This window comes from Physella acuta, unplaced genomic scaffold, assembly GCF_028476545.2.
Source record: "Physella acuta isolate Inbredline_101_S28 unplaced genomic scaffold, ASM2847654v3 ptg000385l, whole genome shotgun sequence".
In the NCBI taxonomy this organism is placed as follows: Eukaryota; Metazoa; Mollusca; class Gastropoda; family Physidae; genus Physella; species Physella acuta.
The window spans coordinates 302,014-326,559 of NW_026731904.1; the positions used below are offsets into that span (position 1 = coordinate 302,014).

The window sequence follows — 24,546 nt, forward strand, 5'->3', positions numbered from 1 at the left end:
ATCATCTAATTTATTTTTCTAATATTAAAAATGGTCTGCATCTCTAATGAATTGCAATTTATACAGAAAATATATACTTTTTAGTGTAAGCTCCCCATCTACCCACCCCCCCCCCCCCCCCCCTCCAAAAAAAAAGATCAATATATAGTAGCAGCCAATAGTAGGATACAGGAGTGGATCATAGAAGTAGGGTCTACCTTTAGTCTGACTGATCTAGAAATGCAACCAGTGTTGGTGGGGGAGGGGTACTTGAAAATTTTGTAGAGTCGCCTGAAAGAAACTCTAAATGCGACTTTTGTCAAGTTCGAGCTTAGGTCTAAGGTTTAGGGGTATGACCATGACTATATTTAGTATCAATGTGCAGTAACTACGTTTAGATCAAGGTTAAAGCCGTTTAAAATGCTGATTCTGGGAAAAAATCCATTTTCAATGATATTTTTCATTTCTGGTCAAATTTGAAGTTGACATGGTGATTTTGGTTTGGTTTTGGTTATAGAAAAAGACAACACTATCAACCTAGTGCTCGTTGTATTTCTCCCTCAACGGGCCATAATAAATAAGAGACAGAGCCCACTGACAACCAAAAATCAAAACATCCTTGCGTGAATTGTAATGTTGTAACAGAACACGATGAGAGTTGTCCATTCTGCACAGAAATCTGCTCCCATTAGGCGCTATAAAAAAATCACTATTTACCATTTCAATAAACCGTCATGTCTTCTCATTCATTGACTTGCTATCTAAGAAATTGCTAATGTACAACAATTAACTAATTTGGGTGATTTTTTAATTTAGTAAGATAAATCATTATTTTGGTTTAATTGCTAATTGACAAATCATCCCAAGATATTTTCTGATCTGGCCGGCTAGAACCACATTTGTCCAACTCTTAGATATATATGAGTATATATGTATGCGTGTATATATATATATATATATATATATATATATATATATATATATATATATAGTTATACATATTTAGACACCAATCATTTCTGTAACATTATAATGCATATTTATTCATTCTCATAAGTGAACACAATTTTAACAATCCTTTTATTTTATAATTCAGGGCAAAAATAGTAAAAATTTCATTCAAGCGGAAACAGTTTTTCATTCAGTTGCGCCGAGAGGTAAGTTTATTTAAATATTTGCTTATCTAAAAATGATTGCATTTTATTCTTTGACTTTTAAGAAGAATTAATTATTTCATTCTTGATTTGCCCATTCCAATTGTTTCAAGTTATTTACTGAAGAACTTCACATTATTTTAATTCTTGCTCATTTCTGTTTATTTTCTAATTGTAAAAAATTATTCTGACAATTATTGTGGAAATGAAAACAATTGTAGGTCATTTTAAAAGACATGGAATATATTTTGGTTAGGGTTTTATCCCTGTCTTAACCCTAAACCTAAACCTAACCCTAAACCTAACCCTAAACCTAACCCTAAACCTAACCCTAAACCTAACCCTAAACCTAAACCTAACCCTAAACCTATTTCAGGTAGCAGATAGCATAGAGGCTAATGATGACAAGGGAGAGACATCTCAAGTAATCATTTTTATTTAGAAGACATTTTCAATTGATTTCATTGGTTCAACCCATACCATGAAAGTAGGGAGTTACTAGGGCAAAAGATCTCAACTGTGTTTATAAGTCTGGTTAACTAAGATATTCATTTTGTTTCCCTCATAGTTTATACAGCAATATTATCTGCAGTTTATGGTTTTGTGCATCATTAATTTCATCTCCCACATATGGTTTTGTACATCATTAATTTCATCTCCCACATATGGTTTTGTACATCATTAATTTCATCTCTCACATATGGTTTTGTACATCATTAATTTCATCTCTCACATATGGTTTTGTACTTCATTAATTTCATGTACAATATATAACTTCTGCAGGTGCAGAGTGGATTAGCTTTAGCTTATGTAGCCTGTAGGTGCTCTTTGAAAGGAATATAGGCAGTAGTACGCCTGTTTAACTGTCATTGCCATTGGTATTCCATGGTGTTATTTAAATTAATGTGCTTATGAGAGAGGCTGGGTGTTAGAGGGTTACTGAACAGCCAAGGCGTAAGCGTAAACACATGATGCAGTTTGATTACTGAATGAAGTAGTTCCTCTGACCCCCTATATAGAATACCCGCAGACATACTTTCATTCAAACCCAATGATACAATTAAAATCTACACAAATTATATATTTATGTAAGAATATGTGTAAGAATGTTATAGTGTCTTTACCTTTACTCTTGTAAGGGATGTCTAGCAGAACAATGAAACTATAAAGGTCACATGGAACCATAGAATCTAACATTGAAGGTCACATGAAACCATAGAATCTAACATTGAAGGTCGTGTGGAACCATAGAATCTAACATTGAAGGTCATGTGGAACCATAGAATCTAACATTGAAGGTCGTGTGGAACCATAGAATCTAACATTGAAGGTCACATGGAACCATAGAATCTAACATTGAAGGTCATGTGGAACCATAGAATCTAACATTGAAGGTCACATGGAACCATAGAATCTAACATTGAAGGTCACATGGAACCATAGAATCTAACATTGAAGGTCACATGAAACCATAGAATCTAACATTGAAGGTCACATGGAACCATAGAATCTAACATTGAAGGTCACATGGAACCATAGAATCTAACATTGAAGGTCACATGGAACCATAGAATCTAACATTGAAGGTCACATGGAACCATATAATCTAACATTGAAGGTCACATGGAACCATAGAATCTAACATTGAAGGTCACATGGAACCATAGAATATAAGATTGAAGGTCACATGAAACCATAGAATCTAACATTGAAGGTCACATGGAACCATAGAATCTAACATTGAAGGTCACATGGAACCATAGAATCTAACATTGAAGGTCACATGAAACCATAGAATCTAACATTGAAGGTCACATGGAACCATAGAATCTAACATTGAAGGTCACATGAAACCATAGAATCTAACATTGAAGGTCACATGGAACCATAGAATCTAACATTGAAGGTCACATGAAACCATAGAATCTAACATTGAAGGACACATTGAACCATAGAATATAAGATTGAAGGTCACATGGAACCATAGAATCTAACATTGAAGGTCACATGGAACCATAGAATCTAACATTGAAGGTCGTGTGGAACCATAGAATCTAACATTGAAGGTCGTGTGGAACCATAGAATCTAACATTGAAGGTCACATAGAACCATAGAATCTAACATTGAAGGTCGTGTGGAACCATAGAATCTAACATTGAAGGACACATGGAACCATAGAATCTAACATTGAAGGTCACATGGAACCATAGAATCTAACATTGAAGGTCACATGGAACCATAGAATCTAACATTGAAGGTCACATGGAACCATAGAATCTAACATTGAAGGTCACATGGAACCATAGAATCTAACATTGAAGGTCACATGAAACCATAGAATCTAACATTGAAGGTCACATGGAACCATAGAATCTAACATTGAAGGTCACATGGAACCATAGAATCTAACATTGAAGGTCACATGGAACCATAGAATCTATCATTGAAGGTCACATGGAACCATAGAATATAAGATTGAAGGTCACATGGAACCATAGAATCTAACATTGAAGGTCACATGGAACCATAGAATCTAACATTGAAGGTCACATGGAACCATAGAATCTAACATTGAAGGTCGTGTGGAACCATAGAATCTAACATTGAAGGTCACATGGAACCATAGAATCTAACATTGAAGGTCACATGGAACCATAGAATCTAACATTGAAGGTCACATGGAACCATAGAATCTAACATTGAAGGTCACATGGAACCATAGAATCTAAGATTGAAGGTCGTGTGGAACCATAGAATCTAACATTGAAGGTCACATGGAACCATAGAATCTAACATTGAAGGTCACATGGAACCATAGAATCTAACATTGAAGGTCACATGGAACCATAGAATCTAACATTGAAGGTCACATGGAACCATAGAATCTCAAATCGAAGGTCACATGGAACCATAGAATCTAACATTGAAGGTCATGTGGAACCATAGAATCTAACATTGAAGGTCATGTGGAACCATAGAATCTAACATTGAAGGTCACATGGAACCATAGAATCTAACATTGAAGGTCACATGGAACCATAGAATCTAAGATTGAAGGTCACATGGAACCATAGAATCTAAGATTGAAGGTCACATGGAACCATAGAATCTAACATTGAAGGTCACATGGAACCATAGAATCTAACATTGAAGGACACATGGAACCATAGAATCTAACATTGAAGGTCACATGGAACCATAGAATCTAACATTGAAGGTCACATGAAACCATAGAATCTAACATTGAAGGTCACATGGAACCATAGAATCTAACATTGAAGGTCACATGGAACCATAGAATCTATCATTGAAGGTCACATGGAACCATAGAATTTAAGATTGAAGGTCACATGGAACCATAGAATCTAACATTGAAGGTCACATGGAACCATAGAATCTAACATTGAAGGTCACATGGAACCATAGAATCTAACATTGAAGGTCGTGTGGAACCATAGAATCTAACATTGAAGGTCACATGGAACCATAGAATCTAACATTGAAGGTCACATGGAACCATAGAATCTAACATTGAAGGTCACATGGAACCATAGAATCTAACATTGAAGGTCACATGGAACCATAGAATCTAAGATTGAAGGTCGTGTGGAACCATAGAATCTAACATTGAAGGTCACATGGAACCATAGAATCTAACATTGAAGGTCACATGGAACCATAGAATCTAAGATTGAAGGTCACATGGAACCATAGAATCTAAGATTGAAGGTCACATGGAACCATAGAATCTAACATTGAAGGTCACATGGAACCATAGAATCTAACATTGAAGGTCGTGTGGAACCATAGAATCTAACATTGAAGGTCATGTGGAACCATAGAATCTAACATTGAAGGTCACATGGAACCATAGAATCTAAGATTGAAGGTCACATGGAACCATAGAATCTAAGATTGAAGGTCACATGGAACCATAGAATCTAACATTGAAGGTCACATGGAACCATAGAATCTAACATTGAAGGTCACATGGAACCATAGAATCTACTCCCTTAGACAAATATGGTTTATTTAATTTTGCTTTGATGAAAGTTTGAGCATTTTTTCAATGTTTCACATGATTATACTTAGTGCATAATTTCACTTTTGTTCACTATGATTTTTTATTTTCAGAATGAACCAGTGGAGAATTTAATAGGTTTTAACATGGTTAGCTACAGGTCATGCAAGAATCTGTGGAAGTCCTGTGTGGAGCATCATACCTTCTTCAGATTACACCAACCAAACCCACCTGCAAAAAAGCTTTTTACCATGGGCTCTAAATTTAGGTATAGGTAAGTGCCCTCTAACCCTAACCAATACTTGTATTACATTAGTGTTTTGTTAGTTTTTCTGTGTGTTAGGAATATGTTTTTCTGTTTAATTTAAGTTACAAATATTTCTTTGCTTTTTTTTTTTTTTACTGTTATTTGACATAACTTTGAGTTACACATATTTTGTTTTGTTAGTTTTTGTGTGTATGAGAATGTTTTTCTCTTTTTTTTTGTGTAAGGTTTTATTGTGTTTATTTTCCATCGGATGAATTTATACTAAATTTTTATTCACCAATTCATCTTTCTTTGAAATAAATATTGGTAAGCTGATATTTCCATTCATTCTATTGTGATCCACCTGTGATATTTAATTGAACCAAATGTTTGTGCTAGTTTCTTAATGCTATCACCTTGTTTGGCTAATGTTAATTTAGCATCACTTAGACATTTGCTTTAAGCATATGGTGTGTTTTTGTCTGGTGCTCTATTGATCACTACTTTTGTTTTTTTCCTCTAGGCTGACATATGGCTGTTTTTAAGTGTTGCCACTTTTTGTGTGTGTTCCATAGCTAATCTAAAATAACCAACCTGTCTGGTGGCTGGCACACATAATCCTTGATCTCTTTAAAGAATGGCTTGTGGTCAATGGTTAGCTGGTTTGGGTTGTGTTTGTATCAATGGTTATCTGGTTAGGATTGGGGTTGCATAGATGGTTGGTTATCTGTCTATTTCTTATTGAATATGATAGACTATACACCCCCCCCCCCCCCCCCCAATCCATCTTAAGGGGGTAAGCGCTGGAAAAGAAACAACTTCTTGTTTAATAACCCTTTTTTATTTATGTGTGTGTATCTATGTCAGGTTACTTAAAAGAAAATATTTGCATGCGGCAGGGACTCTTCTGAAAGTATGGTTGCCATGGCAATGGTGCCATCTTGAAAAAAAAAAACCTTTTATGGAGGTCCCAAGGCTGGAAACTAACATATGTATTGATCATATAATTATTGATGCTTCTAACCCTAATAGAGTCAGTTGGCGAGTTTTTGTTACTGAAAATACTCTAGAAATGGGTTGTTTTTTTGTTGTTTTTTTTTGAAGTTTTAAAATGAATGCTAAATTATCTGGCATTTCACCTAAATTGTGAAAATTTGAACAAAGAAGATTTCTAGAACCTTTTCTGTTACAAAAACTAGCCAACTGACTCTACCTGAGTTAGTAAAAGATTTCCGGATTTTTTCACTTTCTGGATTTGCAAATTTGAGTTTTAAAATTGCTGGGTTTGCAGTTTTTTAAAAAAAAGACAGTTTTAAATTTGAGAATTGTTTTAATTTGCAAGACTGCTGAGCATTTTTACCGCTTATGGCCCTTAACGCTGTTCATGCATGTGTAGATGGTACAATGCCCACTGAAGGCTTGGCTAGTAACCAACATGGGCTTGACGTCATTTATATGCCGCTACTTTCGTTTTCTTAGCTGACATTGAAAAAACTTAATAGAATCATTATAGAAAATCAGATTGGTAAACTTTTTTAAAGTTTGAATGCAGTCGTCTTTATCCAACAGACAGTAATTTTTAGCAGGAAACTGTTTTGCAAGACTAAATGCGTCTTTGACCATTACTAGCCTTAGTCAACAAGACATCATTTGAACATCTCGGGCATTGTGACATGTGATAGATCTGAAAAAATTTCTAATGTAATACTAGGATCGTGCCTAAAGCAGTTTTCTTTAATATTTAGATCTCACTCATATTAAACAAAGGATAACTGCTAACCTGCCTCTCAAATATTTAGATCTTGCTCATATCAAAAGAAGGATAACTGCTAACCTACCTCTCAAATATTTAGATCTTGCTCATATCAAAAGAAGGATAACTGCTAACCTGCCTCTCAAATATTTAGATCTTGCTCATATCAAAAGAAGGATAACTGCTAACCTGCCTCTCAAATATTTAGATCTTGCTCATATCAAAAGAAGGATAACTGCTAACCTACCTCTCAAATATTTAGATCTTGCTCATATTAAAAGAAGGATAACTGCTAACCTGCCTCTCAAATATTTAGATCTTGCTCATATTAAAAGAAGGATAACTGCTAACCTACCTCTCAAATATTTAGATCTTGCTCATATCAAAAGAAGGATAACTGCTAACCTTCCTCTCAAATATTTAGATCTTGCTCATATCAAAAGAAGGATAACTGCTAACCTGCCTCTCAAATATTTAGATCTTGCTCATATCAAAAGAAGGATAACTGCTAACCTGCCTCTCAAATATTTAGATCTTGCTCATATTAAAAGAAGGATAACTGCTAACCTACCTCTCAAATATTTAGATCTTGCTCATATCAAAAGAAGGATAACTGCTAACCTGCCTCTCAAATATTTAGATCTTGCTCATATCAAAAGAAGGATAACTGCTAACCTGCCTCTCAAATATTTAGATCTTGCTCATATCAAAAGAAGGATAACTGCTAACCTGCCTCTCAAATATTTAGATCTTGCTCATATCAAAAGAAGGATAACTGCTAACCTGCCTCTCAAATATTTAGATCTTGCTCATATTAAAAGAAGGATAACTGCTAACCTGCCTCTCAAATATTTAGATCTTGCTCATATCAAAAGAAGGATAACTGCTAACCTGCCTCTCAAATATTTAGATCTTGCTCATATCAAAAGAAGGATAACTGCTAACCTGCCTCTCCATGTAACTACTGTCACTGATATCTCAACTTGTGTGAACTTGACCACAAGTACGTAGTTGGTAGTATGGGGGGGGGGGGGGGGGGGGGGCAAAAGTTAAGGTACATTTCATGCTATGATGTATTAGATTGGACTACTGTGACCTCACATTGACCCCTCCACCTATGTCTTGTGGGGGGGGGGGGTGAGAAGATTGTTACAGAGATTGCCACTACAGGACTCTGTATAATATAATAATGTAAACATAATATGAATATGAACCAAATGTATAATATAATAATGTAAACATAATATGAATATGAACCAAATGTATAATATAATAATGTAAGCATAATATGAATATGAACCAAATGTATTAAAAAGAAGTAATGAAATAACTGTATTTTAAAATTCCGTGCGCCATTACGTTTCAGGGTTTAAAAATTTAAATTTTGATTGCAGGGTTGGTAAAATTTGTTGATTGATTTTCAGGATTTGCTTAAAAAATGAGTGGCACCCTGTATATATTTTAGTTTTTGAACCATGAGACCTCCAAAAAGGTTTTTTTTCAAGATAACTGTCATTGCAAAGGCATCTATTTGTTATGAAGAGTTCCTGATGCATGCATATATTTTCCCTTACGTAAACACACATAAATAAAAAGGGCTTATTAATTAAAAAGTGTTTTTCCAGAGCCTACCCCCTTAAGTAAAATAGATGTACACACCTCCAACCCATCTTAAGTAATACATACATACACACCCTGATCCCATCTGAAACAATACACAAATACACTTTCCCAACCTATGGTGTAATGCAGACGTACATACCCACCCATCTTAAGTAATTCACACACATACACACCCTCAACCTATCTTTAATCTTTTATGTACACACCCCCAACCTATCGTAAATCATACATACATGCACACAAATGTTTGTAGTAATTGAAGTCAATAGGATCAGCAATAGTATGGAAAAAAACAACATTTTTACAGTAATTAAAGTCAACAGGATCAGCAATGAGGAAAAAATTTCAATAAAGTGTAGCTGTACTGTTGGTAGAACACAAGTAATCCTAACCCAAACCTGTTAAATGTTCTCAGCCATTCTCTTGGGTTAGCTTCTCTTATACCCCTCATATATTATTGAAGAAATATGAGTCTAACCATCATTTTCTAGCTTAGCTTCTCACATACCTATATGATTGAAGAAGTATGGGTTAGTCTTGACCCTAACCATCATTTTCTAGCTTAGCTTCTCACATACACACTATATGTTTATTGCAGTGGTAGGACAGAATTTCAAACATTAGAAGAAAGTAAACGAAGGGCCAAAATTGAGAGGTCTTTTTCAAGGTAGGCTTCTAGAGGTTTTTCTTTTCATTTTCCAGCAATTTAAATATTTTCCACATTTGTTTGATTCTTCAACCTTCTTCATTGAGAAGCTATAATATATGGTTTCCTCTGTATTCTATTTTCTTCTCATAGACCAGACTGTTGGTTACATGATTTGTGTAACCTCATCTTGATCAATTCAGGAAACTCATAACATTTTCTAACCATGAAATTACCTAAACAATGGACCAAAACATTCATGACAATTTTAAAAATTTTACTTTTACTAATAAGTGTCGGAAGAAATAGTTGCTTTTTTCATCTAATGAATGTTTTCTTTTGCATGGTGTAGCATTTTTCACAAGTTGTTGCATTATAAATGGCTTTGTTTACTAATGACTTGCTCTGCTTGCATGTTAACCCTAATCCATTCTAGAGCTGCTGAATATGGAATTTATTAGTTTTAGAATATTGCTTCAGCCTCCCTCAAACCCTAGCTTGAACTTGGGTTCAAACGAGACAATAGTTCATCTCTTTATTATATTGGCTTTGCTTATTAGTAGATTTAATTTCAGATCACTCTTTTAAATGTTAATTTAAATATAGAGCTTATACTTTTGTGATCATCTAAAATGGCTTTACTTGTTGTATTTATATATTACAAACATATATAAATACACATGCTCATATACATACACATATACATAAATATATATATTTATAAATATACATAAATATATATACATTTTTAAATCAATAAATTTTTAAAATAATTCACTATGACAAAACTATATGAAAATTGCTTAACTCACAAAAAATGCAATTCCTAATTATTTAATGCATGTTACAAATAAAGACAATTTAAGCAAAGCAGTTTATAATCCTGCTTTATTTATTGCTTTTTGTCAATAACTAAAAATGAGTAAATAATAATTTAACGATGTGCTATTTAAACTGTGAGCTAGAAGATTGACACATTGATCAATGCAGTGGCCATGTTAATATATTTTTCATTTATATTCACTTTCATTTAAAACCTTTTTGTCTATATTATGGATTTTTGTGTAAAAGAATAATGGGTATTTTTTTATGTTTTAATCGACTTCCTTTAAATTTTGCGTCTTGTCTCCAAGTGTTAAATCTTATTCAAGCATCTTTAAAAAAAGTTTTATGTAAGGCTCTGATAAGTCTCAGTCATTTTTTTAATTGATATGGTTTCTAGTTTTCCTGTGGGTTGTAGAGTAAACTTTTTAATTGAGATGGTTTCTAGTTTTCCTGTGGGATGTAAACTTTTTAATTGATATGGTTTCTAGTTTTCCTGTGGGTTGTAAACTTTTTAATTGAGATGGTTTCTAGTTTTCCTGTGGGTTGTAGAGTAAACTTTTTAATTGAGATGGTTTCTAGTTTTCCTGTGGGTTGTAAACTTTTTAATTGAGATGGTTTCTAGTTTTCCTGTGGGTTGTAGAGTAAACTTTTTAATTGAGATGGTTTCTAGTTTTCCTGTGGGATGTAAACTTTTTAATTGATATGGTTTCTAGTTTTCCTGTGGGTTGTAAACTTTTTAATTGAGATGGTTTCTAGTTTTCCTGTGGGTTGTAGAGTAAACTTTTTAATTGAGATGATTTCTAGTTTTCCTGTGGGTTGTAAACTTTTTAATTGAGATGGTTTCTAGTTTTCCTGTGGGTTGTAAACTTTTTAATTGAGATGGTTTCTAGTTTTCCTGTGGGTTGTAAACTTTTTAATTGAGATGGTTTCTAGTTTTCCTGTGGGTTGTAGAGTAAACTTTTTAATTGAGATGATTTCTAGTTTTCCTGTGGGTTGTAAACTTTTTAATTGAGATGGTTTCTAGTTTTCCTGTGGGTTGTAGAATAAACTTTTTAATTGAGATGGTTTCTAGTTTTCCTGTGGGTTGTAGAGTAAACTTTTTAATTGAGATGATTTCTAGTTTTCCTGTGGGTTGTAAACTTTTTAATTGAGATGGTTTCTAGTTTTCCTGTGGGTTGTAGAGTAAACTTTTTAATTGAGATGGTTTCTAGTTTTCCTGTGGGTTGTAAACTTTTTAATTGAGATGGTTTCTAGTTTTCCTGTGGGTTGTAGAGTAAACTTTTTAATTGAGATGGTTTCTAGTTTTCCTGTTGGTTGTAAACTCTGTGCTTTAGCAAAAATGTTCCTTGCCTGGAAGTACCTAATCTTACTCAGCTGTTATTAGAATTAAAATAGCCACATTGTATTTTTAAAATAAATTATATTGTTTTCATTTGCAAAGGTTTGAAACATTTAGGATACAAATGTGTGTAGTAATGTAGTTTTACTGTTGTGATACATATTTTTTGAAAGCTGAAGTTTCCTCATTCCTTTGGTATAGATCTCCCAGTAAACGTCATCGAAGAACAGTTGGAGCAGTGTCCAGAGAAGCCATTCTGGAGGAGAATCGTTACATTGATGGCTATAGACAGATGTCAAAATCCCAAACTTTTTCAGCCAATACAAGCAATGCAGGTGGCAGCAGTGGTGCTAGTCATGGATTTAGCAGACATGAAGGAGCAGCTAGTCAGACAAGAGCCACACTGCCACATGACTACAAGTCTTCTAGTAGGACCTCTTGGAATGATGGAAATCAGTCAGAAAAATCTGAATTGTAAGTACATTTTTGAAAATGCATTTGATAGAATGGCTGGTTTTAGTGGCGTAACAACTATGTAACTAATGTAGACAAAGTCCCCAGCCCCTGAGGTCCAGGGTTCCACAAGCGTTTTGAGTAAAAATTATGAAGTATTCTGTAACTTGAAAAAGTAATAGGAGTCGTTCTCTATTCCATCAATTTCAAGTACATATTTTTAGAAACCATATGCAAATATATAAGGGAAATTTCTTAATAAACTTATAGAAAATTTTTTTCTCACACAACTTCAAGAGCTTTGGTCTAGATCAAGGGTCCATAAAATTTTTTCTCACACAACTTCAAGAGCTTTGGTCTAGATCAGGGGTCCATAAAATTTTTTCTCACACAACTTCAAGAGCTTTGGTCTAGATCAAGGGTCCATAAAATTTTTTCTCACACAACTTCAAGAGCTTTGGTCTAGATCAAGGGTCCATAAAATTTTTTTCTCACACAACTTCAAGAGCTTTGGTCTAGATCAGGGGTCCATAAAATTTTTTCTCACACAACTTCAAGAGCTTTGGTCTAGATCAAGGGTCCATAAAATTTTTTCTCACACAACTTCAAGAGCTTTGGTCTAGATCAAGGGTCCATAAAATTTTTTCTCACACAACTTCAAGAGCTTTGGTCTAGATCAGGGGTCCATAAAATTTTTTCTCACACAACTTCAAGAGCTTTGGTCTAGATCAAGGGTCCATAAAATTTTTTCTCACACAACTTCAAGAGCTTTGGTCTAGATCAAGGGTCCATAACATTTTTTCTCACACAACTTCAAGAGCTTTGGTCTAGATCAGGGGTCCATAAAATTTTTTCTCACACAACTTCAAGAGCTTTGGTCTAGATCAAGGGTCCATAAAATTTTTTCTCACACAACTTCAAGAGCTTTGGTCTAGATCAAGGGTCCATAAAATTTTTTCTCACACAACTTCAAGAGCTTTGGTCTAGATCAAGGGTCCATAAAATTTTTTCTCACACAACTTCAAGAGCTTTGGTCTAGATCAAGGGTCCATAAAATTTTTTCTCACACAACTTCAAGAGCTTTGGTCTAGATCAAGGGTCCATAAAATTTTTTCTCACACAACTTCAAGAGCTTTGGTCTAGATCAAGGGTCCATAAAAATTTTTCTCACACAACTTCAAGAGCTTTGGTCTAGATCAAGGGTCCATAAAATTTTTTCTCACACAACTTCAAGAGCTTTGGTCTAGATCAAGGGTCCATAAAATTTTTTTCTCACACAACTTCAAGAGCTTTGGTCTAGATCAAGGGTCCATAAAATTTTTTCTCACACAACTTCAAGAGCTGTGGTCTAGATCAAGGGTCCATAAAATTTTTTCTCACACAACTTCAAGAGCTTTGGTCTAGATCAAGGGTCCATAAAATTTTTTTCTCACACAACTTCAAGAGCTTTGGTCTAGATCAAGGGTCCATAAACTTTTTTTCTCACACAACTTCAAGAGCTTTGGTCTAGATCAAGGGTCCATAAAATTTTTTCTCACACAACTTCAAGAGCTTTGGTCTAGATCAAGGGTCCATAAAATTTTTTTCTCACACAACTTCAAGAGCTTTGGTCTAGATCAAGGGTCCATAAAATTTTTTCTCACACAACTTCAAGAGCTTTGGTCTAGATCAAGGGTCCATAAAATTTTTTCTCACACAACTTCAAGAGCTTTGGTCTAGATCAAGGGTCCATAAAATTTTTTCTCACACAACTTCAAGAGCTTTGGTCTAGATCAAGGGTCCATAAAATTTTTTTCTCACACAACTTCAAGAGCTTTGGTCTAGATCAAGGGTCCATAAAATTTTTTCTCACACAACTTGAAGAGCTTTGGTCTAGATCAAGGGTCCATAAAATTTTTTCTCACACAACTTCAAGAGCTTTGGTCTAGATCAGGGGTCCATAAAATTTTTTCTCACACAACTTCAAGAGCTTTGGTCTAGATCAGGGGTCCATAAAATTTTTTCTCACACAACTTCAAGAGCTTTGGTCTAGATCAAGGGTCCATAAAATTTTTTCTCACACAACTTTAAGAGCTTTGGTCTAGATCAAGGGTCCATAAAAATTTTTCTCACACAACTTCAAGAGCTTTGGTCTAGATCAGGGGTCCATAAAATTTTTTCTCACACAACTTCAAGAGCTTTGGTCTAGATCAGGGGTCCATAAAATTTTTTCTCACACAACTTCAAGAGCTTTGGTCTAGATCAAGGGTCCATAAAATTTTTTCTCACACAACTTTAAGAGCTTTGGTCTAGATCAAGGGTCCATAAAATTTTTTCTCACACAACTTGAAGAGCTTTGGTCTAGATCAAGGGTCCATAAAATGTTCATCCCTGGGGCCACAACACACTAGAGGTCTAAGGTTGTTTTCAAATTGTTCTTCATGTATTTCATTCTTGAAAGTGTTTGTTCACACAGGTATGTAGCTCCAAAAATTTAAAGTACCTTGTAGCAAAAGTTTTCACATAAGAATAGTCTTCTTTGAACAAAAACTTGTACAAACCCACCAGTCCTTCTTTGAACTTGTAACTAAGGAGGTCATTTGCTTTGAACTGAATGACCTCCATCTGCAGTTCATCTGGCCAACTGGCTGTGTCTGCTTCAAATTTTCTTCTTCGTTCTTAATTTTAAGTGTTGGAAGGGATCGAGCCTTATCTGCCAGAGGTTTCGAACTCGAGACTTTTTTCAAATTTTAACAACCATGAGCTTTTTGCCGACTCAACCACGCCTCCAACACAATTAAGTATACGTGTCAACTGGTTATGCGCCATTGAGGCCATTGACTCCGATTTTTCTCTCTTTGGATTTGCTTCCATAACCTTTGTTCAACCAATAACAAACTACAAGGCAGTAGTTGTTTGATTTTGGAGTTGTCTCTCCTAGAAGAGTGGCTGTCCTTAGCTAACAAGCCTCATCTGCCCGAGGGTACGAACTCGAGACTTTTCGGCTTAGCAACCATGAGCTTTACCGACTCGACCACACCGACCCCATGAGCTTTACTGACTGCTTCAAATGGGTTTGAAGCAGTCTCAATTTTTCTGCCTTTGAATCAAAGGCAGAAAAGCGCTTGCTGAAACTGCAGCTGAAGGTCTTTGATGACCTCTTGTGGAACTTAGCTTTTGCTTCAGCCATGAAGACCTAGAACTGCTGAAAGGCCTGTAATTGTTCCAAAAACAAGACAAGTTAGGATCTGAAGGCCTTTAGGTGGGTGTATAAATCAACAACTAGAGTTTCATCTCCTTATAGTTTTAGGTTCAGAAAATTTAAATGACTAGTTATTTCTGCAGCAGAGGCCAATTTCTATACCCACTCTTCATCAGACCTTAATGGCTGTGGCTTGCCTTTATTTTCCCGGAAGTGACCTATTTCTTTTCTTAATTAAAATACTCAGAACTTTCTCACATCTTAGCCATCTTACTGCTGTATAATATGGTAAATCTTGCGATTCTTTGTTTGTATCTTTCAACATATTCTTTGTCTGTATCTTTCAACATATCTCTAAACTTTCTATGGTCAAGCCCATGTGACCTTATGAAATTCACCATCTTCACCACATGAGTCAGTACACTGCTAGTGTTCATATATTTAGCAGACAAAACTTGCTGGTGAATAATACAGTGCAGGAACATTGGTTGTAGAATGTTTTTCTCATTCGCTTGTCCAACCAAGCCTTTCTATATGCCACTCATGTACTTTCCTCCATCAATTGTCAGTCAACTAAGGTTAGTCCAGTCCAAGTTATAATAAGCAAAGGTTTTTTTTTTAACTCATTGAATATTATCCTCTCCGGTAACAGTGCCATGATGCTGTGTAGGGAAGCCAGTTCTTGTGTTATGTTCATTTTTTTATCCACACCTCTAATGAACACAAGAAGTTGAGAGGTGGATCAGCTGTCCAGCGATTCATCCATTGCAATTGAAACATGGTGAAGCATTTTTCGCTATTTGAGTCACAAAGTTTTCACCCATGTCTGCAACACGTCTTTGCACCCAAAGCTACATTTTCAAATTGTTTTGAATTTTCTGGGCAAAGTTTCTCAGCCAACTTCTACAACATAATAGTATCTTGTTGAGTCGCTGATTCTGAGTTTGTTATTGTGAAGTCCATTTATAATTATCTTTACCTCTTCATTTACCTGTCCCCATTACTTTTGATTTTTCTACGTTTAGTTTATGCCCTCCAAAAATTGTGAAAAGTTTAACTTCAAATCTGGCAAGTCAGTTAAAGTATATGAAATGCGAAAAGCTTAATATGTTTAATGGTTTCCTGTGTTTTATTCTTGTTTAATTTGTATTTATAATACTAATTTTGAATCTATTGCTGTTAATAGCTAACTCATTCTTTAGGATGGTTAATTTAAAAATAAAAATCAATTGCTTTTTAATTTACTTAGTTGATTAGTACAAGGCTATTAAAATAAGCTTTGTGGTTACCTCTATTAGACTATTTTAGAAAGAGCAATCAGTGATAAAAGTGTATATCTTTCACACTACAGCTCATGTTGTTTTGTTTTTTTTCTCGCTAAGGTGATCTGAGTAATTTTTCTACATTTTACAAAACCACTTTCAATCTTATATATATAATTCTCTTCATGAGAACCATGCAAAAAAATCACGTAAACGCACGCCTTTACTCCCCCGCTCTCTAGACATATGGCTACACCCCCCCCCCCCCCACAACATTCTGGTGAGCTGTGGTTAACCCGAAATGTTTACAATCGTAAACTGTAAATCGTCTGTAAACTGTCGCCACGGACGGCTGCTTTTACGGAGTTCGTGGGAGAGGAGGGGGGAGGGTGGGGAGGAGGGTGAGGATAATCGTCTTTACCAGCTACTGATGGTGTTTTAAAGCAAAATATTTACAGTTGCAACATTGGTTGGGTTGTGTTAAATTCACAACTTATGAATTACTGAAAAGTAGAAAATCAAAACAACAAAATAGCGTTGTATGCTTACGGCGCCTACCTCCGACTGCAATCCAGTCTTGTTAAGTTATGCAACTCTTTCATTCTCTACTCAAGTTTTCTTTTACATCGGGCATTCTCCCTTCTTCCCTCAGTCTAAAATCTCATGATTACACATTTGTTTTAAGAAGTGAAAATATGTTTATTAACACAAATTATTATTATTTTTTTGCTTTGTTATTAATTTACTTTGTAGCCTATACTCGAAAACATAAGTGTTTAGACAATGTAAGTCTGGTCCTTAAAAGATTAATATCACAATGTTAAATTTTACCTGAAAATAAAATCCTATCCTAAGAAATTTGTCAACTTAATAAATAGTCCACAACTACATTATCCTATCTAGACCCTAACTTTTAGTTAAAAAAAATTACGTCATTTTTTTCTTAACCATTTCACCCACTCTCATCGTATCATCACTAAAACCCTCAGGCACCATTCCCCCTAAATTCTAAAATCTCAATAAATGATTAAAGAGCTCAATGTTGATTATTTTCCAACTAAATTTGCATTTTACAGCTTATCACTTTGACTGACATAATGCGAAAAGAACAAGGTTAAAATATATGTTTTGTTTGAAAAAAGTGTACATATTATATCCAATTAGTACCAATTACTTCCCAGAAAGTTTTTTCTTTTTAAAGTTTGTTTTGATGTTGGAAAAAACAATGGTATAATTAGCATGGTTTAATAAAGTGTAATGTGTTGGGTTAAACACAGGTATTTAAATAACCCTAACCCTAACCCTAACGCGTCATCACGTTCAATAGCTGCGCCATTAGGTTTAATAGCTGCGCCATCACGTTCAATAGACGCGCAATGGTTTTTAGTCATGTAACACTATCTATCTTCTAAATATATAAAAAGCAATGTATGTGTGTGTCTGTGTGTGTGTCTGTCTGTGTGTCTTTTATGCATTCCCACACCTCTTATCACATCGCCGTGAAACTTTGGGAAGTTGTTGAGAATATTCCTGGGGAGGTTTCTGCGAAAAAAAAATTCAAATTCGCAGGGGTGGCGCCCCGGCAGGGCGCGATTTGTTTTTCTCTTTATACGGTATATAAAAATAAAAGTCTATTTTGATTTCACACTGTTCATCTGATAGGCATGAGACTTTGGGGAGTTCATTATAAAACTCTAGGGAAGGGTTCTGTAAACAATCATTTTTAATTTCGCAAGGGCGGCGCCACGGGAGGGTGCGATTTTTCTCTATATACGGTTTATAAAAATAAGTCGATTTTGGTATGACACCGTTATCCGATAGCCATGAGACTTTGGGGGAGTTGATTAGAACAATTCAGGGAAGGGTTCTGTAAAAAAAACTTTATTAATTTCGCAAGGGCGGCGCCACGGGCGGCTGCGATTTTTCTCTATATACGGTTTATAAAATTTCGTTTTCACACCGTTCATCCGTGTACCATGAAACTTTGGGGAGATGATTAGATCACTCAATGGTAGGACTCTGCAAAAAAAAAATTGTTTAATATTGCGAGGGCGGCGCACCACCGGGGGGAGCGATTTTTTTTCTCTAAACACGGTATATAAAAAATAAAACTCGGATGCGGTTCATCCGAGTGCCATGAAACTTTAGGGAGTAGATGAGAATACTCCCGAGAATATTTCTGCGAAAAAGAAAACTAAAGTTTCTTACGGGCGGCGCCATATAGGGTACAACTTTCGTCAATACACGGTTTGGCGCCCAGAGTTTTAGAGCGACTAAGTTGGCACTTGGCATCCGTTAATCGAGCGTCCTGCATAGCGAGTAAGGGGTACTACTATATTCAGCGGTAAAACTACAACAGGCTTCTAAAAATAACTTTGTAACGCGAGGAAATCCTGTACAGTTTCGTTACCTTGCGAAATATGAAAAAATAACTGTTTGAATATGAGGAACCTACTGTAGAGTTTCGTCACTTTGCGAATGATGCAATAAGCATCTATTGAGACCGAGCATCTAATAATAGACCATTAGTAACGCTAGCATATTGCATCAGTCAAACTGATGTTTAAAATACGTCAAATAATTTTTGTATGTGTTAAAGAAAAAATCCTGTTCATTTGTGTCACTTTAGCGAATGACGAAATCTGCATCATTGTTTACAGGATGCTATTTGGCACGCTGGGTTATCCTATGAGCACGATGGCGCCTGTTATTTTTAATGAGCCAGGGGCCTTACGCTGCGCCTCTGCGGTAGTGTAAACGGGGGGTGGTGGGGGGGCTACTGAGATCGCCTCTCTACGTCCCTGACATATGGGTGGTCTACCATATTAGGTGTTCTACCTAATTATTTCGGTGAGTGATTAATATACACTCAAGGTTTTCATGCGGTAGTGTAGGAAAACCCGTGTCCCGATAATTATTATCCAAGCGCAGGCATTGTTAACATTTAAATAACACAGTTTTAGAAAACAAGGTGACGCGTCTAAGAACATATGATTGGTAATGCATTGGTGATATCCTTCTAATATATTTCGTCAGACTTTATTCTATCCCCGCGGCAACGCGCGGGGGACGGGTACGCTAGTTGTAAATAAAACATGTAAAGTGCTGACATTTTTTTTTTTTAATAAAAAACGTTTTAATAACAAGCATTTATGTAATGATGCACTAAAAAGTAGAAAATAAATTATACACTACTATTTAAATTCTTCTCAAATATTAGTAAAGGTATCCAATAGGTACTAAAGTACTAAAGTGACCCAGGCTTTTCTTCATAGTAATTTAAATAGTAGTGTATAATTTATTTTCTACTTTTTCCCACGTTTTCTTTAACTTGCTTTCTCTGTTTGTTTTTCCAATCAAATCTTGCGATCGAAATTTCTGGCACTTCCCAGTTAGCTAGCGCGCTGAAATTTTCAGGGAAGCTTTCTTTTGGATGACCATAGAATATTCAATTGTTATTATTACTAAATTGATCAATGGAAACATTTTATTGAGCATTTTAGACCGCTATATAATCTATATATATAATTCTCCTCTGCGAGCCATTAGAAAAAAAACGAGCGACGCGTAGCTCGCCTCTCTCTTGCCGCGCGCAGTGACGCGAAACGATCCCACGTCGCGACAGGCTTAGGGGCAGATAATTTAGTTTGAACCGACTTTAAACTTACAGGAGGTAACTATTACCACTGGTGGCCAGTTTGGGGGAGACGATATGGTCGAGTGGTTGGGCACACGATTGCTATTCCACTCGACACGGGTTCAAATCTATGTGTTCTAGTCAGTAACCAGCCCTCGTCCTAACCGCTATCAACTAACCTCTGACAATCATTCACTTGCGATTGAGACCGAAGAAGAAAGGGTCTCTCGTTTTTTACGAGTTGTCTTTTTACGAGTTGTCTTCGTTTACCCAAAAAAAAAGTGAAAAGATAAAATCGATAGCAAGATTTCAATGCAAACAAACAGACAAAGACTAAAAAGTAGAAAATAATAATCATTTAAAAAGTTTTAAAAAACCCACGTTTTCTGATTGAACTAAAAAGTAGAAAATAAATACTATACATCACAATAATGCAAGCGATCACTCTACTATAAGCGATGAAAAACGTGGGGCGCCGTGATTTTCTTACAGTTTCTAATACTGTTGACTCTCTACAAGCTCCCGAATAAAAGTCAATAGTATTATCTAATCAATAGTAATATAACTTTTACTTCGGCGCCCCACGTTTTTCATCGCTTATAGTAGAGTGATCGCTTGCATTATTGTGATGTATAGTATTTATTTTCTACTTTTTAGTTCAATCAGAAAACGTGGGTTTTTTAAAACTTTTTTAATGATTATTATTAGTGCATCATTACATAAAAGCTTGTTATTAAAACGTCTTTTATGAAATTTTTTTATTACTTTGTTTTGGTGTTAAGAAGAAAAAATAAATAACATAATTAGCGGGGATTGATTAAGTACAATGTGGTTGGTATTTTTAACACTGCCTTTTATTTATTCTATACACTGAATATAGTGTTTACTTATTATTTTTTAAAATCAATAACATTTAATAAGCACGGTCCTACAAATCCTATATGTTTATTTCTTTCCTTTTACGGATACGCTTGGAGTATTATAATTTTGTCCACTAAATTGAAACAGGCGCGTCCGCCGGCGCCCCTGCACGGTTCGATTTGGCGCCCTGGGCTATCATGTGAGCGCTATGCTGCATAATTTCGTTTTAAACAGTGCGATAGACTATGGATAAGAAAGGTTACATATAGTCTTTAAGTGAATCAAATCCGGGCGTCCTCCGGCACCACGACAGGGTGCTATTTGGCGCCCCGGGCCTTCCTGTGTACGCTATGGTACCTAAGTTCGCGTAAGTGAGTTCAGAAGACTATGAATAAGTTGGGTACTATAGTCGTTTATTACGTTGAATCGGGCGGTTACGCCGCACTTCGTCATGGTGCGATTTGGCACCCCGGGCTAGACTGTGGACACTTTGAGTTATCTTTGCGTTTGTGTTTTCTTTGGGTTTGTGGTTGTGTTTGCGTTTGGATTTGGGTTTTGGTTTGTTTTCGTTTGCTTTTTTTCTTATCGTTTGTGTTTTCGTTTGCTTTTTTTCTTTGCGTGTGTGTTTTCTTTGTGTTTGTGATTGTGTTTGCGTTTGTTTTTGTGTTTTCGTTTGTGTTTGTATTTGCGTTTGTGTTATGTTTGCGTTGTTTTTTTTTTGGTGGGTTTTGGTTTTGTTTTGTTGTGGTTGGGTTTGTGTTTGCGTTTGGATTTGTTTTCGTTTGCTTTTTTGTTTGCGTTAGTGTTTGTGTTTTCTTTGTGTTTGTGGTTGGGTTTTTTTTTGTGTTTTCGTTTGTGTTTGTTTTGTGTTAGTGTTATGTTTGCGTTTTTTGTGTGTTTTGGTTGGTTGTAGTTAGGGTGGACAATGCCGGATAAATGCTGATTACTAAACACACAAGTAATGGTCCTTTACAGATTCGTTTTTCAGAGATGCCAGTGCAGGGCCTGGCCGGGACGGCTAGTCATCGTATAAATTTTTTATTAGCATATTCAGAAAGGTGGTCCTTTTTCTGTTAAAACACTTATTTTGTTTATCATTTCTGAGCATGGTCAAAAAAGGCCGAGCTCGACAAAACACACTATAGCGATCATTCAAATAGCTCTAGGCCCGGTCGGAGAAAATGGGATCCGGACAAAAGGCCGACATGGAGAAAAGGCCGACACGGACAAAAGGCCGACAAGACAAAAGGTAGACATCCAAAGGCCAACAAGACAAAAGGTAGACATCCAAAGGCCGACAAGACAAAAGGCCGACAAGACAAAAGGCCGACAAGACAAAAGGCCGACAAGTTTTATAAATAACAAACTACAATTACAGCCGTGTTTAATATCTAAAATATGTAATTATATACGACTTTTAAAGTTTCTAATAAATATTCTTAGGTACATACAATAGGATAAAATAAAACACACGATGTAACCAATTATTTGTTGCTGATATATTGGTCTATAGAGAGGGAAATCACAGGGGTAAGTTTACACAAAAAACAAAAATAACGCACCAATGTCGGCACACTTGTATCACAATCACAACAGAATTAATGAATCCAACGAATATAATATACTTTTTTCACGCAATTCGCAATGGACGAAACTAAAATATAATTGAAATTTCGTTTGTATTTAACGTGTAGTCTAGTCAAGGCACGCGGTATTTCTACTTCATTCGGTTTCTTTGATTTCTTTGCGAAATATGGTGGTAACGCCACCTGTCTGTTTATTCTTTGTACACTCCCGTCATCTCCAGTCGCATGGACCCCAGCATTCACCTTATAAGGATCGCAACTAGCATTGTCTCTTGACGTTCCACCTTGTTGCATGTGGGCGGCTTTTGACTTTGTTCTTTGATGGTCGTCTCACCTCGATTACATAGAAGGAGCTATGAAAGACAGCAGTGACAGCATTTCGCAATATCTAGGTGTTGATCCTTTGTATTTAAGACACCCGCAATCTCCAGTCGCTTGACCCGATGGTTCATCTCATAAGGGTAGAAACTAGCTCCGTCTCTTCTTTTGAACGTTTCACCTTTTTAACACGTTTTTCTTAACTCAGCTTCGCGTTTGTGGATTTGTTTGTTTGTTGTTAAAATTGACATCGAAAATTAGCCCACTTCTGATTGCTCTACAGATCTGAAATTTGGCATACAGGCTACTTTCGCCTAACAATTTCAGATGCAATCATAAAAACTAGCAATTAGAGACCGTAATTAGCTTAATTTAATTACGCCCCAAGGACCATAAAATTGAGGACATGATTTCTAAAGATACCGACAAGACTGGAGGCTTATAGACACAGTTACTTCGGCCCCAATCGATGTGAGCGCGCTGGCTGTGATCGTATAGTGGTTAGTACTTCGCGTTGTGGCCGCGACAACCCAGGTTCGAATCCTGGTCGCTCAAGATTTTTTTAGTCCGTGTATTTATAAACACTTAGTCAAGTCATACTTAATCAAGTCATTAGATAAAGTAGAAAATAAACTATATAAAAAACTTTTTTAAAAACCACGTTTTTCATGTGTAGCAACGGACTAAAAAGGAGAAAATAAAATACTTAAAAAAAACTTTTTAAAAAACCACGTTTTTCTTGTGGACTAAAAAGTAGAAAATAAATTTTCATACATTTGATGAAAAAAAACGTGGGTCGGGCAGATGGGTCGGGAAATTTGATGGTGAACGTACCCACGTTTTTTGTCATCAAATGTATGAAAATTTATTTTCTACTTTTTAGTCCACAAGAAAAACGTGGTTTTTTAAAAAGTTTTTTTTAAGTATTTTATTTTCAAGCCTTATTTCGATGATTGTCAATATAAGAGCTATGCAGTAACACAACTTTTGCGATATTAGTATTTTTTTATGCTTGTCGGCCTTATGGCTGTCGGCCTTATGGCTGTCTGCCTTATGTCCTGTCGGCCTTTTGGGTGTCGGCCTTTTGTCCTACACCTGAAAAAAATATTCAGCTATTCTAAAAAGATTAGAAAAATATGTTGCGATTAATTTTCAAAATACCCTCTGTCAGAACAGACAAAAATATTTTAACTAAGCAATCATAACAGACTCCGATACAAAGTGAAGTGGAGTTTAGCTCATCGGACGAAGCTGAAAAATTACGTGAAAGTCGACATGTTTTTATTTATTTTACTAAACTATCAAGCCTCTAAAACTTACTAACATCAATTTAGAAAAGCTTGGCGGTGCGTTGTTAACGAAGAAAATTGCCATTTTCTTGGGTGTAGGACAAAAGGCCGATACCCAAGAATGGCTGTATATTTTTTCTGTTAAATATAAAAGGTCACGTGATTGTACACTTCGTCGCCAGTGTCAACAATATATGGGTATAGTTTAAAGTAGAAAACTCTGCAAATTTGATGCATGGGTTGGGTTTTAGCGATGATTTTAAATTAAATAGTACATGATATGTAGCTTGAAATACTTAACATTACCAAATTCATCGACTTTTAGTTAGTTCTTAATTTTAATTTTAACTATATGTTATGTTAATGCCTCC

At 35.5% G+C, this 24,546-nt stretch overlaps 1 protein-coding gene across 4 annotated transcripts in view; it reads left to right on the forward strand.

The window, feature by feature from the left end:
- LOC131942048 (tyrosine-protein phosphatase non-receptor type 4) overlaps positions 1-24,546 on the forward strand; it is a 172,178-nt gene that overhangs the window by 61,585 nt on the left and 86,047 nt on the right. Inside the window, exons 10-14 of one of the 4 annotated variants that reach the window (XM_059301720.1) lie at positions 1,076-1,136; positions 1,510-1,557; positions 5,269-5,429; positions 9,377-9,445; positions 11,790-12,062. In XM_059301720.1, coding sequence (XP_059157703.1) covers positions 1,076-1,136; positions 1,510-1,557; positions 5,269-5,429; positions 9,377-9,445; positions 11,790-12,062 — 612 coding nt within the window. The remainder of the gene's footprint in view (positions 1-1,075; positions 1,137-1,509; positions 1,558-5,268; positions 5,430-9,376; positions 9,446-11,789; positions 12,063-24,546) is intronic. The other 3 variants (XM_059301722.1, XM_059301723.1, XM_059301721.1) reach the window with 3 other exon arrangements.